The sequence below is a fragment of the Brachypodium distachyon genome, chromosome 4, assembly GCF_000005505.3.
Source record: "Brachypodium distachyon strain Bd21 chromosome 4, Brachypodium_distachyon_v3.0, whole genome shotgun sequence".
In the NCBI taxonomy this organism is placed as follows: domain Eukaryota; kingdom Viridiplantae; phylum Streptophyta; class Magnoliopsida; order Poales; family Poaceae; genus Brachypodium; species Brachypodium distachyon.
Window position 1 is genome coordinate 5,517,340 of NC_016134.3, and position 14,377 is coordinate 5,531,716.

At 45.8% G+C, this 14,377-nt stretch overlaps 1 protein-coding gene across 1 annotated transcript; it reads right to left on the minus strand.

Annotated features, from left to right (window-relative positions):
* Positions 1-7,368: 7,368 nt before the first annotated feature.
* Positions 7,369-8,837, minus strand: LOC100821427 (transcription factor bHLH84). The gene is made up of 5 exons (XM_003575440.4): positions 8,312-8,837; positions 8,171-8,233; positions 7,803-7,868; positions 7,660-7,725; positions 7,369-7,563 (listed from the first exon to the last, which is right to left on the minus strand). The coding sequence occupies exons 1-5, from the start codon at positions 8,579-8,581 to the stop codon at positions 7,492-7,494; spliced, it is 537 nt and encodes a 178-aa protein (XP_003575488.1). The 5' UTR covers positions 8,582-8,837; the 3' UTR covers positions 7,369-7,491.
* Between the last annotated feature and the right edge of the window lie 5,540 nt (positions 8,838-14,377).

Sequence of the window (14,377 nt, forward strand, 5' to 3'; positions counted from 1 at the left end):
ATTTCACCGTGTTTATTATCACCACTAAAGGAAGTGCTGTTTTTTTCACCACAGGAACCAATATGTATTTATACAGTTTTAATGCCAGTAAAAAGCAGGTTCCCTTTACTCTTTACCAGTATAAAATCATTGTAGTTTGATGTTTTGAGGGATTCTACAGTATAATAATATCCAGTATCCAAGGAAGAAGCTTCATCGAACAGTTTAGGGGTTTAGGGTAAGGGAGACAGTGGACATTCTGCTGGAGCGCCTAGAAGTGGCCCATCTGCTAGGCTCCGTCATTGTGAACAACCAACTTCCGTCACATCTGAACTCCATTTACATATCCACCGAGTCATTCAGGTCTATCGATCTTCCTAGACGAACGATGGAGAAATGATGTCAGAGCCTCCCAAGACGAACGATGTGTTACATGGAGAAATGATGTAAGAGCCTCCCAAGGCGAACGATGCATATACAAGAAATGTTTTGTCGGCTCTAAAAGAATTAAACATATAGTAATCCTACTTTTGCTTAAAAAAGAGAAAGAAATTCTTCTGAAAAAGAACACTTCCAGCCTTTTACCTTAAAAAAACAAAGCAAATAGAAATCTACACCTTTTAGAAAAGCTTTTAGTGTAGAATTATGCAAGCAACAAGAGAACCTAGAACCACTCATTCCCATAGCACTTTGTCACAGGAACTACCAGGATGCTATATATAATATAGTGAAACAATTTTTTCCGCAGACTTCAACCATGCTTTATCAATTTTAAAAATTGGAATCCTTACCAATGAGGAATCACTTCAGCTTTACTGGGATTTGCCATGTACGCTTACCCTTTTAATAGGCCCATAAGCTTCAAAGTGCATCTAAACCTTCTGCTGCAAAAGTTGGAAAAATTACTGAGCATTGATCAAGTTATAAAACGAAAACAACTTTTTCATCAACTATGCTGACTTCACAGAAAGCATTGATCAAGAAACTATTCTGACTTCACATAAAGCATCATAATCCAGTTTGGAAGCACATAAAACTTCTGTTTCTAGAATCCATATCATGAGGGTGCATGTATATTGTATACCAGATTTACTACAAGAGCAGGAGCAGATGATAACTTACAATATGTCCTTTCTCCTGTACTCAAAGTAAACGTTTAATATAGGAACATACATGCCTCAATCCGCTGCAGATTTATGTAGCCTTTGGATTCTGTACTGATCAGGTATTCATAGATTTATTATTATTAATCTTAAAGGAAAAACATCAGTAAATGGTCAATGTTCAGTTCTCCTGGAGTTATTGCTTGCTTATCACATTTCCAACTTCAGTACAAAAAATGAAAATACTGCATAGAAGGAGATGCTTTTCTATAGAAAATTTGATGCGCTAAGAATTTATGGTTTCTTAATAGAGGAAGATAAATCACAGACATTAGATAAAAATTTGGCACTACAGCTGTATAATATCATGAAGCTGATAGCCCATAGATTAAGAAAAAAGTGCAACCATTTATCGATCTCGCACACAAAATTGAATACCTGTAGCTAGTTTACTTCGTGCTGCGCTGACAGCTCTTCTACTGTCAGCGTTCTGATCTTGACACAAAGCTTCTCTTCGATCCTCAAACAGCTATTTTGTTTGCATTCTCAACTCCCACATAAAATCAGCATGTGCTTGCAGTCTCTGCCTCATTTCGGATAACTCGTTATTCTGCTGAACAAATGCCTTTCTTGCGAGAACCAAGCATAGCTTGGGTGGTCAGCCAGCCAGGTGTGCTGGCAGCCCGCCAGAGTTCGATCCTCGAAGGTCGCAATTCGGTGTCTCACTTTGTTAAAATTATATATCTATATACTGTCGGACTGCAATCGCGCAGCTCTTACAGTTTAAAGTCAAAAAAAAAATGCCTTTCTTGCCTGCCCATAAACACTCTTGAGCACACTTGACATTTCCAGTAAGACAAATGTAGCAACAACAAAAAAAAGCACAGAAAGTGAGCCCCCAATTTTTCTAAAATAAGACATACATGCCCCCAACTTTTCTAAGATTATGTTTTTCCGTTGAATGCAAGGAACTGCATCTACGAAAACTAGTATTTTCTTTATGAAGAACATAACATATTCTTTTGAAGTAGCATGCCTAACTGAATTACTAATAGATCAACAACGTGGTTACCTGTTGAACCAGCAGGAAAACACTTCCGTAGCTCTCAAACAGTACAGTAGACCAATCATGATAAAACATGAAACCACTGAACTTTCCAGAGAAGACAACTAAAGATAGTATAAATTTATTTTCATATGTAAGCTCTGAGCTATGAAGCACTGAAGCTCATCCACGCCTAGATGAAAAACAGGAACTCCAAAGCCTACAAACTGTAATTATAAGGCAGAGCATATAGGTGTTCGTTCATGACAAAAATCAAGGAAGTATGCATACACCTTTCTCTTCTTTTACTTCTTCTCTTGTAGCTCCAATGTCTATACCTGTATCGAGATTTTGTAGATGGCAGCGACCAGCGAGAGAAGTTGTCAGAAATTTATACTGGTTCAACAACTCCAGTTGAAAAATATCCATACTCATAACCTAAAAATAAACCACATTTTTGCTTGGAAGCCAAAGAGGGGCGAGCAGGGCCAGACTCTACACCTGCCGGAGTTGGCCCCATCGTGGGACGCGGCTAAGGAGCGCGGCATGCCCTCGGAGCGGCCGATGGCCTGCTGTGCCACCCCGTCAATGTCCGATCCTCCTCTGGCGTCGGATAGCCACCGCGGCCGCTTGGAGAGCGCCGCGTTGCTGCCTCCGCCCGCGCGGCCAGCACCACCGCGGGGAAGTGGGTGGGAGGGAGGCGGCGCCGCGGATCAGGAGGAGGCAGGGAGAAAGATGCAGGCGGCGGCGGCGCGTCATCGCGAGGAAGGCGAAGGGAGGGAGGGAGGCGGCGGCACGTCCTCGCGAGGAAAGCGGGGGGGGGGGGGGGGGGGTGTAGCGGATCAGGAGGAAGCAGGGAGGAAGAGGCAGGCGGCGGCGGCGGCGCGTCCTCACGACGAAGGCGGAGGGACGGAGGGGGCAGTGGGGCGATTTTGCTGGCGAGCGCGGAATCGGGAGGGGGGCGGGCGAGATGGCGGCAGCACTCTGGCGGTATGGCGGCAGCACTCCCGGGTCCCGCGCGGCGTGTCCTCCCTCCTCCGAGGCGCGGGTCAATGCCAGGCGCGGCGGCCACCAGATCCGAGATCCACGGCGGCGCGGGTCAATGCCAGTGACAGAGGGGCGACGGCGAGGTGTGGAGGAGGGAGAGTGGCAGAGCCGCAGAGGGCCGGTGGCTCGTTGGAGGAGGAGGGCAGGGGTGGCGGCTGCTGGTCGGTGAAGACGAAGGTCTTTTTTCTCTTTCTTCGGGGCGGGGAAGACTGAAGAGACACGCGGGCGATTTAGCGCGGTGGCATCGCTCGCAATTTTGCGTTCGGGGCGGACGACGTACCAACCTACTTACCAAGACTGCAAATTATAAAGTAGTACACGTTGCAACGGAGACACAAATATTTTAATGATTTACATCTCAAATATAGATTACGCATGTCCATCGATCGATCGAATTTTTTTCTTTCCAAAACGTAATTGACAAACACAGAACTTACCTTAATTTGTGAAACTTACCTTTCACATGGGCTTAATTTTCTCAAATATAGATTACGCATGGTTTCCTTAATTTGTGTAACTTATCTTGCTATGGGCTTAATTTGTGGAACTTACCCTGCGGCGGGACTGCGTCCCATGGTGGCGTCCACGAGGACCGGTAGTGCGGCACCCCATGGCGGCGGCGGCAAGACTGCGTCCCATGGCGGCGGCGGCGTGGACCGGCACATGGAGGGATGGGCGCGAGAGGGATGGTGAGGGAGAGGAAGGGATCAAGAGGGAGACGAAGGGATCGAGTGATTTCCGGTGGAGAGGAGAGATTTCGGGAGAGGAGAGGCTGGTGGGCGGTGGCGGCGGCGCGCGGGGCGGGGAGCAGCGGTGGCATGCGGGCTAGGCGAGATGCGAGAAAAGGAAAGAGAAAAACGAATCGGGAGTTCGGGCGGTGGCATACGGATGTAATTTATGTGAATTTGGGGGGACGGACCGACGACCAACCAAACTGCAAATTAAGTAGTAGTAAAGATATGGCTTGATCAGTACGGTGCGGCACGCGAAGCCTCAGGTGCGTCGCCATCGGTTTCCAAATTCGCTCGGGATATTGCAGAACGAGATGCGCGGCCGCGGGCTAGAGGGAGATGGCGAGAGGAGGAGATCGGTAGTTATTTTTTTTTCTTTTTTTTTTAGAGGAGGAGATCGGGTAGTCTCTCTTTTTTTTGACCTGACTATGTGCCAGCCGTGCGGTAGCTAGATAAGCTACCGCACATTTCCCGCCAATCCCTTCCCAATCGGTTCCGCGAGCTGAGCGCACGGCAAAAATCTATTCCCAAGCATGCACAACAGAATTAAAACCCCTCTCGTATGAAAAAAACAAGAATGATGATGCATGCTCATGTCAGCCAAGATTCCTTCATGATCCGAAAATTGAAAATGTTTTAGCGCTCATACGGTGCAACGAATTTATGATTCGTTTTCACCGTTGGGTTTGTGACGACGAGAGTTTCAAAACTAGATCCCACTTGGGTATATTTCGACAATATTTTTTCGAGCTCAAAAGTAACCAACCACTAATACGTGAGTTACTCAACATATGAACAAGTACTTACCGGTTTAAAAAACTAGATCATCACTCGAACACCTCGGTAACTTGGAGAGCTCGATAATTACAACGGTACCATGATCATGAACAGTAAAATGGACAACTCTTTATCACGTACAGCTGTGCCATGGTGAGTAACTACATCAATACCACATTAGTAATTGTAACACGAAACCTAGTTAATTATATCAGTGCTATGATGCAGGTGGTAACTACCACACAAAAACCCTGGTAACTCTGTTAGTGATATGGTGGTAATTGAAACCTAGATAGATCGATAGGTATATGGGTGACATGATGGTAACTTTAACCTAAACGACTGGATAACCACATGAGTGTCACGATGGTAACTATAACCTAAAGGATTGGATAACTAATGTGTGTCATGATGACAACCGAGACCTAATCGACTAGGTAACTACGTGAGTCCATGATGATAACTGTAACTTACACGACGTGATAACTACATGAGTGTCATGATGGTAACTGTATTCCAAACGGCTGGATAACTGAATCAGGTCATGACAGTAACTACAACTTATTCGGTTGGATAACTACATGAGTGTCATGGTGGTAATTGTGACCTAAATGAATGAATTGCGTCATGGTGGTAACTGAACTACACAAGTTGGTAACTGCATCAATTGCGTTGATGGTAACTATAATTAGAACATCAGGTAACTACGTCAGCTCATGGTATACCTATAACCTAGACATGTTGGTAACTGCATCTGTGGTAACTATAACTCAAACAGACAGATAACTACATCAATGATATCATGGTAACTGTAACCTAAAACTGTTGGAGAACTACATGAGTACTATCTGGGTAACTCTAACTACAACATGTGGATAACTACATTGGTGATGCGTTAATAACTGCAACATGAACAACTCGGTAACTAAATTAGTGCCATGATGGTAACTATTAGCTTGACATGCTATGGTGGTACTTGATTACTTTAATGACATTGTAATTTTTCCCATACATCATCGTATGGTGGTAATGCTAAATAATGTCTTGATCAATCAAGTTGGAGAAAAACAAGCTAGTACGACAACATGGCTCTTCGATCCACTCCACGAGTAATTAGCTAACTACCAAGCAATCGCCGAATTATAACTGCTAGGAAGACCACCATGCCATGAAAAATTAAGTGTAGGTGACACACCTTGTGAAATCTCTAGCCCAGTCACTTCACAATTATCACTACCATAGTGCAGAAAAGAGAATACAGCATGTCTTCGACTGCAAAGTAAGCCTAGTCCACCAATTGAGCAAACACACATAAATTTGAAGCAATGAAATGTTTGAGAGAAAGAAGGAATGGAGTCATACAATTTCAGCCATGGTGAAGATGGTCTTGCTAATCACATTGATAGACCCGGACTTGTTAAGCAAACACGCGATAAATGGCCAACCGTCGTCTTCGTGGTGCAGTGGCAGAGTCGCAGGAACTTGTCGCAAGTCACTGTGTCCTCGTATGGTGCTCTTTGTCACGTTCAGAATAATTAGAAGGTTCTGGATGGGTTGCACAGTGTGTTCCGTGTAATTGGCATTTCATCAAACAGGTACGGTGCGACTCTGTTGGGGAGCTGAGCAACGACGCCAGCGCTGGTACGAGCCTCTGCCCTGTTGTTGCTGCTACCCATGATTTGCTTGGACGGGCGTCGAGGAGGCGGGTCAGCTCGGCCTGCTGCACGTTGTTGCTTGTTGCGGCTGGCCCTTTCTTCTTTCCCCGTTGGACATCAACATGGCGATGCTCCTCCTCGTCCTCTTGCTGGGGCAAAGAAGGGGAGCTGACGACCTCACGTGGGGCAGGGCGTCCCCTTGGAGGAGGCGGAGGTTGGGGGAAGACCTAGCACACTCGGCCCCGGGATGGTGAGTGGGTGATGCTTGACGAGTGACGACCACATCTTCGAGGCAGAGGAAGGCCACAACGAAGAAGATGAAGACAAGGATGCCCCGAAGTACAGCTGCGCGTTGGGCCTGCATGTGGCCGCCGCTTGCTGCTCCTGCTTCACGACCGCGCCGCCAGGTCAGGGAGCTCCCTCCATTTGAAATGGGGTTGGGGGCTGCCAGTGAAAGAAACAAGGAAGACAAAGCCAGCGGGTGGAAGAAACAAGGAAGAAAGGAGGCTCGGGAATTTTGTAGACGGGATGATCGCGATCGAACGGCGAACGAGACGTACGCGCGTAAGGTGAGTTGCCGTACGTCTGGAAAATAGATTTTCTGTTTTTTTTTGGGAGGGGATTGGGTAGTCCGTAGTCGGGTGGAGTCTTTCGCTCGGCCTAATTCCCCTCACGTGCAGGCTCGCGATGTAGTTGTGGACTGTGGTGGGCTCGCGATAGAGTTGTTTCCTTATTGGGCTTCGAAATTTTCTTAGCTGGATTGAGCCGAGCAGCCGAGCCAGGCTCGGCCCGAAGGCCAAACTAGCCTGTTTCAGAGGCCTGGCTCAGGCTGAGCTGGCCCGGCTCGTGATGGGCTCGGTCCAGCTCGACAAGTTGGGTTCATTTGTCCACTGACTTATATTCTCAAAAAAAAAAAATTGTCCACCGGCTGTCCAGCGCAACTGCGGATGTGAAAGAAATTTGTGCCCGAGTCAAAGTTTGGCTCGGCCTACGAGCCAATAAAAAAGCCAACTTTTTAAATATAGAAGAAATACCAGTTTCAAATACTTCTCATTATTGTCATTGTTGAAACAATCAAGAATGAACTGACAAGCAAAATCCAGAATGCCACATAATGTAAGGTCAGGTTAAATTGCAAGTCACAGATCAAATGGTCATTCTCGTGACAGGGATTCCTGATTGCAGGCGAGGGGCGCGTACATCCACATTTCATCAGAGCTCAAGAGCTGTGTGCCACAAACATGGGAAGAAGTGAGTCGATGGCAGTTGCACACGGAAACTGAATTTCTTGCTGATGTCCAGTCTCATAGGTGAGTACATACCTTGATTTGCAGATGCAGAAACTTGACATACTGGACTGCTTCCTCCAGCATTGTGCTGATGTCAACCTGGAAAAACATGTAAGAAACACACTTGGCATTTCCACGTGCAAATTAACAATCCATGGCAAGATGTAAGAAGTTACCTTTGTGCCATTAGGGATTAGCTTTTGCAGTATTCTCAGCCTCTCGTTGATCCTCTGTCTCCTTTTCTGTTCCAAAATTGCACAGTGTCATCAAGAACTCACCAAAAGTAAATAATTGATCAAAACAAAAGCTATGAATCCATCCTGTCTCTTTTTGCAGCGCGTATTTAGACGAGTTAATACAAGACTTTGATCAACAATAACATATGCAACTTACGTGATAAGCAATTGATGCCATTACTTTCGTATTCAAAACAGGGCTATGATTGTAATTTTGTATCAAGCAATCCCCATTAAACAGAATAACTGTTGCTCAAAGGCTTGTGTTAATCAATTGAAATATGCCTTATGCATAAGTAAATAGTAACCTTTGCATAGTGGCTTTGTGAGTCCTTTGCAGCTCTTGACTTTTTGCCATTCTTCCTTGGGGCCTACAAAATCGAATGCATTCAAGAAATTTAAGAATTACTACGTAATCATAATGCCAAATTGGACCAGTCTCCGCTTACCGATAGCGCAGCATGGACTTCATTGTCATGATCCCTCTCCTGATCCACCTGAAATTTTCTCTTGATACCGATGTTCCTCTCATCCGGTGAACTGAGGTTATCCACTTGATGATCGAATGATGCATTTGCGCTCTCATTGTTGGAGGAGAAGAAGCTGGTATCGGAATCACTGCTGCACCGGAGCAGTGACTGCAAATGCAAGAGCATCTCCGATTCCTCGCTGATTGCGTCAAGAGAGCTCCAGTAGGATGCGCATTCTGCCGCCTCCATGTCTGCTGATCTCTGAATTCTCTGGTGTGGTATCTATGCTTCTGATTTCTGAGCAATCCTTTGGCTAGTATTGTGCATAGATAAGGAGTGTGAATGTTACTGTATATATATGCTTCCCAAAGTCTTTTTCTTATTGATATTCTTTGGATTTGACTTGAGGTCGGCAATGATGTTGCAAGAATATGAAAATGCAAAAACTGCCAGTAAGACAAGATGATATCTGATTGATCATGTAGGGGAAGTGCTAGCTAGCTCCTGGCAGGTCATTAAATGCTACACTGCAGAATATATTTCTGGTGTGTTCCATCGATCATAAACGATTATATATGTAAGTTGAAGATTCTTTTGGATAACAATAGCGCAGCTACGACAAACAGCACAGAGTACTGCTACTTGGGCGTGCTGCATGAATCATGACGCCGCCGTTTTGGCTTATCTGCCTTCCTTTCTTATAAGACCAAATTAATACTCCAGCTGCTTCTTTATAAGATACAATACATACACGGTTAGAATCCAGCTGATTAAGGACGGTGCAGATCATGCAGCAGGATTCCTGAATTTGTGCAGATCATACAGCCACTTTGTGTGTTCATCAGGGGGCGGAGATGTTCAGAATCCTGCGAGGCCGGTAACCAGAACTGAGGACTGCATGTGCACTAATTCAACCATCCTTTCCTCCTCAAAGATTCTAGTCAATGGGATCCCTGTACCGTTTGCTCGACCAGGCCCAGCGACCATATGGGCCTCCTTCTGTGCGGATGACATGGTTCTCTTCATGAATCCGGCCTAGCCCATGCTGACGTTCAGATCGTGGGCCACATTCTCGCTTCTTTTGTCTTCAAGGACGTCACTGGCCTGCTCAAATTGTCAAAAAGGTTGGGCCTTGCCACTATCCCAGCGATCCCCGCGTAGGATAGATTATCACTGTGTTCGACTCCCAGTCCCCTTTCTCTCTCAAAAAAAAAAAAAACTCCCAGTCCCAGTCGACAGAATGGAGGGAAACCTCGTGCCCGCGACGGCCGTGTCATCGTTATCAGGACTTGGTAGACGAGGTAGCTATGGATGGAGGTTATCTTTCTGGAGGAGGAAGAGGAGGGTGCCCGGCCAGCGGGCAGCGGCTGTAACTACGGATCCCAGGAACACCCAATGCAGCTCGCAAATGGGTACTGTTCTAGACGACCGAAGTGGGATTTATAGAGAAGTTATCACTGACAGGTTAAGACCCGTCAGTGCTGACACTAGCTGAGCCGCCGAAAGTCACGACTGACGATTCGCTAATTGGACGTGTCCGTGGTGACTCGGACACGTCTGGTGGGTCTTTTAGCGACTCGTCTATGGTGGCTCTGTCGGCGATGGGTCACCTGAGGTTGGCGGTCACGTTTATATATAGACTCTCGGTGATGACTCGTCAAGGCGGCTTATGGGCATCCATCATTGATGGGTCTTATAACGACACGTCAGTGACAAGGTTTTAAATCGCGCACTAAATCATTTCGCGGCGGCATCCTCCAGCTACAATAGCGGCCGCTATTGCGCCATATCTAAACTGACTTCCTTGCCGCTATAGCGGCCAAAGCGCGCGCTATTTCCTTCCATGGTCAGTGATGACACTCGCCACTGACGGGTCTGCCCGGCACCATCAGTGATGAGCTTTCAAGTATGCGGGTTTGTAGTTGTGCAATTTGGGAGGCAACTTAGCAGCTACAGATTATTAGCTACATCAGACTCTATAGCTCTAGTCACTTGATTGATCCTATAGATTTTTCTCTCCTGATGGTAGTACGGAGGTGACCTCCTCCTCCATGAGTAGAACACTAGAACTCCATGCTGCGTATATGTAAAACTCCAGGGAATATCCCTGTAGAAATTGTGTCCCCCTTCCCAAATATCTGCAAGACTTTTTTGAGAACCTCGTGTGGGCCCCACTAAGAGAATGCATACGCATAATTAGTCTTGTGTACGACATGTGTATTCATACACTGGGTATGACTACAACAAGTCCCTACATCAGTCTAAAACTTCTTTCATTCATCTCTCACTAACTTGGATGCTTTTGATGATAGAACAACACTTACACAACACAATTGGGTATATGTGTACATAACACAATCTAAATAGGATGTTTCACAAACACACATCCAACTAAGTATATGAACAAAACACAATCTAACAGAGAATATGTGTTTTACATCCGAGTAAATTTCATAAAACCACTACACGCGCGCGCACAAAGTATATGAACATAAAACAAAATCTAACACAGAGTATGTGTTTTACATCCACATATACTTAGTTGGATGTGTTTTACACAAAACTTCCAACTATAAGTATTGTGCACATAACACAACGTAAATAGGAAATTTGTTGATGAGCACGGAAAAGTATATGGAGTGTGGAAGCACAATGTTCTATATATGTATATGAACTCGGTAGCAATCAAACGACACACACGTGTATTATATTATACGGTCACACACACAGACACACACACACACTAAGCACACGTGCGTGTGCGCACACACCCACGCGCGCGCACACACACACACTAAGTATATGAACATAAAACAAAATCTAACACAGAGTATGTGTTTTACATCCACATATACTTAGTTGGATGTGTTTTACACAAAACTTCCAACTATAAGTATTGTGCACATAACACAACGTAAATAGGAAATTTGTTGATTAGGAAATTTGTTGATCAGCACAGACAAGTATATGGAGTGTGGAAGCACAATGTTATATATGTATATGAACTCGGTAGCAATCAAACGACACACACATGTATTATATTATACGGTACATAGACGGCTACCGGTGACGTCAACTCCGGCGCGACTCCAGCAGCACGCGGCGCCCAGCGACGCCAACTCCGGCAGGCGGCAGCCTGCACCAAGCCCAACAGCTGCCCCAGATGCACCGCCCTCCTCGTCCACGGCGATCATCGAGCTCTCGTCTACATGAGTGAGAGAGCGAGGGAGAGATCCGAGAGTAAGAGGGAGAGGGAGAGAAAATACGTAGAGCTGCGGCGGCGGGTGGCGACCAGATCCGGCGGCAGCAGGCCCATGGCAGCCGAATCCTGCCCGTCCATTAGGCAGGGAGGCACGGGCAGGTGGGTCGGCGCAGGGCAGGGAGAACTCAGCTTTAGTTAATCAGCCTTGCGTCCTTGCCGGTGTTGTGGAAGCCGCCGCACAGGATCTCATCGTTGGTAAGGAATTTGCGGAGACGGCTAGAGGCCGTGTACGGGATGAGGAGGCACTTGAGGGTTTTGCCAGAATTGTCAGTTTTGGACCATAACAAACACATTTTTGCCCACTTAAATGAGCATGTTTTTTGGGTTGTCGGCCCATTTTCAGATATTGCCATGGCCGGAGATGGAGAAGAAGAAGGGGAAGAAGAAAAGAGGAGAAACGCAAAAATAAAGTACAGAGGGGGCTGGTTGAAAAAAACAAGAAACACTAGAACTCCATGCTGCGTATAGGTAGAACTCCAGGGAGTATCCCTGTAGAAATTGTGTCCCCCTTCCCAAATATCTGCAAGACTTTTTTGAGAACCTCGTGTGGTCCCCACTAAGAGAATGCATACCCATAATTAGTCCTATGTACGGCATGTGTAGTCATACGCTGGGTATGACTATGCCCTCCAACAAGTCCCTACTTCATTCTAAAACTTTTTTCATTCATCCCTGACTAATTTGGATGCTTTTGATGATAGAACAACACTTACACAACACAATTGGGTATATGTGTACATAACACAATCTAAATAGGATGTTTCACGCACACACATCCAACTAAGTATACGAACATAACACAATCTAACACAGACTGTGTTTTACATCGACATATACTTAATTGGATGTGTTTTACACAAACACATATCTAACTATAAGTATATATGTGTACATAACATAATGTAAATATTTGTTGATGAGCACGGACGAGTATATGGTGTCTGGAAGCACAATGTTCTATATATGTATATGAACTCGGTAGCAATTAAACGGCACACCCGTGTATTATTATACGGTACATAGCTACCGGTGATGTCAACTCCGGCGCGACTCCAACGGCAGGCCGGCGGCGCCCAGCGACGCCAACTCCGGCAGCCCGCACCAAGCCCAACTACTGCCCCAGATGCACCGCCCTCCTCGTCCACTGCGGCCGGTGCGAGTGGTGGACCGACAACTGCTGCTCCAACACCCAAGACCGCCATCTTCGATGCAGACGAGTACTGCAACAAGTAAGCGGCAAATATATGGTGGTAAGCGGCAAAATATATGGTGCCAATGTGTAGAATTTTGTTGCGCCCCCCTCCCCCCGCATGCAGAGTGTAAACTCTATGTCAAACTTCAGGCCATTGAGAGTGGTCTGAAAGTGGTGAAATGGGATTTGCATATGCAGCATTAAATCTTGTAATCGAGTAGTACTCATGCAAGTATTGTTCCATCATGACGTTAGTTTTGGAAGCCATTGATCGAGACCACTTAACAAATCCAGTAGACTTAAATCAGACAGTTAACCTAAGTTGTCTTAAGGCGAAAAGTGGGTTTCTCACTTACAAGTCCATAAAGTGCATTGAATACATTGCCAACTGAAAATGTAGTCTATGTGATCAATTACATCAAAACACAATCGGCCGCCTTCGTCGTGACCTGCAGGCCAAAGATTCCGTCACGGTGCCGCCGCCGCTGCAAGGTGTGGCTGAGACGGAAATAGTCCCGCCGGTGCAGGGCGCGAACGTGGAGGTGATGATGGTGGGAGGGCTGCCCATGGAAGTGGTGCCCATGTCCCCTGACTGGTTCCCCCAACCTGCTATTTTGCCGCAACCACCTCTGGCCTTCGGCTCCCCTTCGCACAAGCGCCGGCGTTCTGATCACTTTGGTTTGTGCTTACTGCCCAAGATTACCCACCTCTGTTAGTTGTTTTGATTTTACTCCTGCTGCTTGATCGATCATAGGAAAATTTAGGGGGCCGCACCGCATCACTAGTCTATTTGGCATGCACCTTAGCACAGGGATCTGGAAATGTATCAGCTTTTGTCGTGTTTTTGTTTTTATCCTGAACATGTGTGTTAGTGTGTGATTGATGTCGTGTAGGCTTTAAGCTTGCGTTTATGTCTTTAAAATAAGTTCAGGAATTAGGACTGCAGCCAGCAGTGTCGTCAATGCTCCACAGAGTCATGGATCAGCTAATTAAGCCTAGGTGGCATGTCGGCATAGCCCCTCAAGGCTAGCTCAAGGCCATCCCGGGACGAACCGCCATCCACAGGAGGAGTCAAGCCTGCGACGAGCCGCCGCCATTGCGGCGTATCAGCCCTAGAGCTTACATCTGGCACAAGCGTGCCATGAGAGATATTTCTATGGGCATAAATAATATAAATCAATTGTATGGGCATAACATAATATAAATCAGAATTTTGTCGGTGAAGGTTTACACAAACACAATTGGGTGTATGTGTACATAACACAATTTACATAGGAAAGTTTTACACACGCATCCAACCAAGTATATGAACATATGTGTTTTATATCTACATATACTTAGTTGGATGTGTTTTACACAAACACATTCGACTATAATTATATATGTGTACATAACACAAATTAAATAAGATATTTGTTGGTGAGTGTTTATGGAAACAAACACGGACAAGTATATGTATGTTATTAATTAGCACCAAGAAAAGATATGAATTGATTTACTTATAGCAGCCACTACGGGAAAATCCCAGTTTGCCGGCGGCTTGGGCCTTTGCCGGAGGCTTTTCTTCAGGCCTCCGGCAAAGAAGGCTTTG